This window comes from Chiloscyllium plagiosum, chromosome 11 (genome assembly GCF_004010195.1).
Source record: "Chiloscyllium plagiosum isolate BGI_BamShark_2017 chromosome 11, ASM401019v2, whole genome shotgun sequence".
Classification (NCBI taxonomy): domain Eukaryota; kingdom Metazoa; phylum Chordata; class Chondrichthyes; order Orectolobiformes; family Hemiscylliidae; genus Chiloscyllium; species Chiloscyllium plagiosum.
The window spans coordinates 86515770-86520439 of NC_057720.1; the positions used below are offsets into that span (position 1 = coordinate 86515770).

The 4670-nt window shown below is 43.2% G+C and overlaps 1 protein-coding gene across 2 annotated transcripts in view; it reads left to right on the plus strand.

Annotated features, from left to right (window-relative positions):
- The window catches only part of LOC122554652 (pappalysin-2-like), a 404730-nt gene that overhangs the window by 172892 nt on the left and 227168 nt on the right, over positions 1-4670 (plus strand). For both annotated transcript variants that reach the window (XR_006313051.1, XM_043700014.1), the window contains exon 7: positions 418-913. Coding sequence is in view for 1 of the 2 variants with exons in the window: in XM_043700014.1 (XP_043555949.1) it covers positions 418-913 (496 nt within the window). In the remaining variant the exon portion in view is untranslated. The remainder of the gene's footprint in view (positions 1-417; positions 914-4670) is intronic.

Below are 4670 nucleotides of genomic sequence, written 5' to 3' on the forward strand. Positions count from 1 at the left end.
CTGACGGATGACCCCCCCACCCTAACACATGCCCTCCTGCACTCTGACTCCACCCTATGTCCTACCCCAACATCCCCCTTCCTAACCTGACACATGCCCCTCCCCTACTCTGACACAGTCCCCACCCCCGCCCCTCTGTTGTCAACCCGTACAGGGCTGGAGCTGTTTGGAACATCCCACCGTTGTTAGTTTGTGCAGGCCTGCTCTCCACAGTGCGTTGCACCAAGAGCCATCAGTAAAGACAGCATATCCAGGCATATGTCTTGTTGCTGCTCATGTGATCTTGCCATGTGCAGTGGGCTGCTCCTGCATCCTTGTGTTTTGAGCGATCTGCGATGGCCTGAGGACGGGGAAGGTGCTCTGTGAATTCAGGTTTATGAACGCCCCTGGTCTAAGTGATAGTTGTGTGTGCTGCAGGGTCTCCTGATGTGGACGAGCCGTGTGAGCCGAGCCTGCGGGCCTGGAGCCCGGAACTGCACATCTACCACATGAACATGACGGTGCCCTGTCCCCAGCCAGAGGGCTGCATGCTGGAGCTAATGTTCGCCCATCCCGTGGTGGCGGACTCACTTTCGGTGTGGGTGACCTACCTGTCAGCGAGGGCGGGTGAGACCATCACCAGTGTGGAGGTCCTGACCGTCGACGGTGAGGACATTCGGCTCGGAGGGCCGTACCACACCTTCTGTGACATCCCTCTCACCGTTAAAGCCAACGTCAAGAAGAGAGTGGCGGGGGTGAAGATCTACACCTTTGACGAGAAGCTCGAGCTGGACGCCGTGCTGTTGACCTCCAGGGTCCAGGATCCCCTGTGCACCAAGTGCAAGTCCCTGAAGTACAAGGTTGTGAGGGAACCTCCGTTTCACATGGGGCGAACAGTGACTGTTGCTCAGGCAGAGAGAACCTTCACTGACTGGTGAGTACTTGCCATTGGACCGGCAATCTGACCTTATCTAAAATCCATTTACTCCCCAGCTCTCAGTCATAGAATCCTACAGCACGGAGACTAGCCCTTTGGCCCAAACTGGTCCATGCTGGCCAAAATTTCCATCCACGCTAACCCCATTTCCCTGCACTTGGCTCTTATCCTTCTAATCCTTCCCTATCCATGTATTCATCCAAATGCCTTTTAAATGTTTTTTTTATAGATATTTTTATTGGAAATTTAACATTTTTACAAGTTTAAAAAAATTAAACAAAACTCTCAAGTACAAACATTGATATACAATTAAATCTTAAATAAATAATAACCAAAATTTAACAAAAGAAAAATACAGAGAGAAAAAAAAACAAAACTCAACTAACTACTAATCTAACCTACAGCTAACCAGAGTGTATAATAAGAGAAAGAAAAAAAAACAACGGATAACATAGAAATTGGGTAGTGAGGTACATGCTTGGAATGTGTTAACATCAAATGTAATAAAACCCGTATTCGTGCAGGACTCCTCTCCCAAGGGGTCCCGGACCAGCCAGGTTTTCAATCTCAATTAAATAAAAGCCCTTGTTAGGATAGCCGAAATATCTGTATTTATGTAATTCAAGAAGGGCTGCCATATTTTATGAAATAATTCGGTCTTTCGGTGCACCATATTTTTAAGGAAGTCAAAGGGAATACATTCCATAATTAATCTGTGCCAATTTGAAAGTCCAGGGGGGCCCTCAACCACCCAGTTCACCAAAATAGTTTTCCTTGCACAGAGAGAGAGAATAGAAAATAATCTCTTCCTGTGCATATCCAGGGAGGGTAAGTTCGAAAAGCCCAAAAGGAGAGATACAGGGTCCACTTTAATTTCCCTTCCTAAAATTTCTGTCAGGGTACTTGCTACTTTAGTCCAGTATCTACAGATCTTATGACAGGTCCATAAGCAATGTATAAGAGTGCCCACCTCTACTTTACATTTGGACACATTGGAGATGCTCCTGCCTTAAATTTTGCCAATCGATCCGGTGCCATATGGACCCTATGAAGTATCTTCAGCTGGATAGCCTGAGTTCTGTTACAGATGGTGATTCTTCTGGCATTTTCCCAAATGTCATTCCACGTTTCTATAGAGATTTCTAGTCCCAAATCCCGATCCCATGTTTTAAGCAGATTGTCCATATCTCCCGATACTTCATCATGTAGTAAATGATAAATAGTACTGATGGAAGATACCTCCATTGGTCGTGGCACTCTACATTCTCTATCTGATTTATAAAGACTATCTAATAACGTAGTCTTCTTCTGTATATAATCTCAAATTTGGAAATATCGAAAGAGGTCTCCATTCGGTAATCCGAATTTCTGACGCAGCTGTTCAAAAGACATCAGGATCCCATCTTTAAATAGGTCCCCTAAACATGAGATACCCCTGGATCTCCAGAGTTTAAAAATGGTATCTGTAAACCCCGGTTGGAATCCCCATGCTCCCACTATCGGTGCATAGGGGGATGTTTTATGTGAGTTGCCCTCATTTTGCCGCATTATATTCCAAGCCTTAATTGTGTTTAGTATTATAGGGTTTTTACAGTGATCTGTAATGATTTTCCTCTTGTCTGAAAATAAAAGGTCAATAAGTGGGCATTTTACTTGAGAAGCCTCGATGTACAGCCAGATTGATTGTGGATCAGACAAGACCCAATCAGCTATGTAACTTAATAGGGAACTTAACTGATATTTCCTAAAATCTGGGAAGTCCAATCCTCCCCTTGCCTGTGGAAGATGTAGCTTCTTCAGCTTAATGAGGGGCCATCTGATTCCAGATAAAGGAACCCAGCCAGCCATATAATTTACATATTGCCAGCCTCAGCAGCATCACCACAAGCATTCTCATAGGGTATAGGAGACGGGGCAGGACATTCATTTTAATTAGTGCTATTCTACCCAACCAGGAAATTGGAAGGTCTCCCCATCGCTGGAGGTCCTGCCTTATCCTTTCCAGTAAATGCACAAAGTTAGCCTTGTATAACTGACCAAATACTGGGGCAATAAAAATGCCTAAATATAAGAAACTCTCCAGGGACCACCGAAAGGGAAAGTGGGATCCGTCTAATAAGTGGGCTATACTAGCAAGGCCACCCATTGGCATAGCCTCCGATTTTGAGAAATTAATTTTATAGCCTGAGAATGCGCTAAATGTATTAATAACTTGGATTAAGCGAGGCGCGGACATCAGAGGATTACTGAGGAATAGGAGAACATCATCTGCATAAAGGGCCATTTTATGTTTACCTGTACCAATCCTCAGGGCTGTTATATTAGGATCAGCCCGTATAGCTTCTGCTAGTGGTTCAATTATTAGCGTAAATAACAATGGCGAGAGAGGACATCCCTGACGGCAGCCCCTATCCACACTGAAGCTATCCGAACCTAATCCATTGGTAACCACAACTGCTTTGGGATCACTATACAATGTTGAGACCCATTTGGTAAACACCTGTCCAACGCCAAACCTTTCCAATGTGTAAAACAAATATGACCATTCAACCCTATCAAATGCCTTTTCCGCGTCTAATGAGACTACTACTCCTGGTATCTTTCCCTGATGGCAGGCTTGAATCATATTCAAAACCCTTCTAATGATATTGGCTGATCTACGGCCCTTAATAAACCCCGTCTGATGTTATGTGGCAATACTCTTTCTAGTCTCAATGCTAACGTTTTAGAAAGGATTTTAAAATCTACATTTAGCAAGGATATTGATCTGTATGACGCGCAATCTTCTGGGTCCTTTCCTTTTTTAAGGATAAGAGAGATATTTGCTTCTTTCAGTGAAGGCGGGAGACAGCCCTGACTATATGCGTAGTTATACATCTCCATAAGTGGACCAGCCAATATTCCTGTAAATGCTTTATAGAATTCAGCTTGAAAACCATCTGGGCCCGGTGCCTTACCACTCTGAAGTTGCCTGATTGCGTCAAGTATTTCTTGGACTGTTAGGGGAGCATTTAAGACCGAAAAGGTCAAATTTTTAAAAAATGATTGCACCCTCCTAGTCCTGTCTTCACAATCCTGTGATTTATATAAATCAGAATAAAATTTTCTAAAGATTGCATTAATCCTTTCATGATCATGAGTTAGAATACCCGTACTTTCCTTGATAGACGTGATGGTTTGAGGGGCCTTTTTTATCTTTGCAAGAAATGCTAAGTATCTACCCGGTTTGTCGCCAAATTCATATAACCTTTGTTTTGCAAATAATATTTCCCTCATAGCCGTTTGGGTAAGCGTGGTGTTTAGAGCTGTCCTAAGGGCCGTAACCCTTTGCAATTTGATAATAGAAGGTCTATCAGTGTATGCTGTTTCAGCTGCGTTTAAGCGAGCTTCGAGCGGACGCTATTGTTCTCCCTTTAATTTTTCCTGAGACGCTGAGTAGGAGATGATCAAACCTCGCGCGTAAGCTTTGATGGTCTCCCACATCATTGATGGGTAAATTAATTTCTAAAAAAATTTTAAATTCTTGAGAGAAGTACTTTACAAATTTACTATCTTTCAGCAGGAAGGGGTCCATACGCCAATGCTGAGGGGATGTCCCATTGTTCCTTGACTTGATTTCCATATATATAGCAGCGTGATCAGAAATTGCTATATGACCTATTTTACAAGATTATATGGAATTTTAAAAAATCGAGGGGGCAAAAAACATATCAATTCTGATATGACATTTATGTGGATTGGAGTAAAAAGAAAA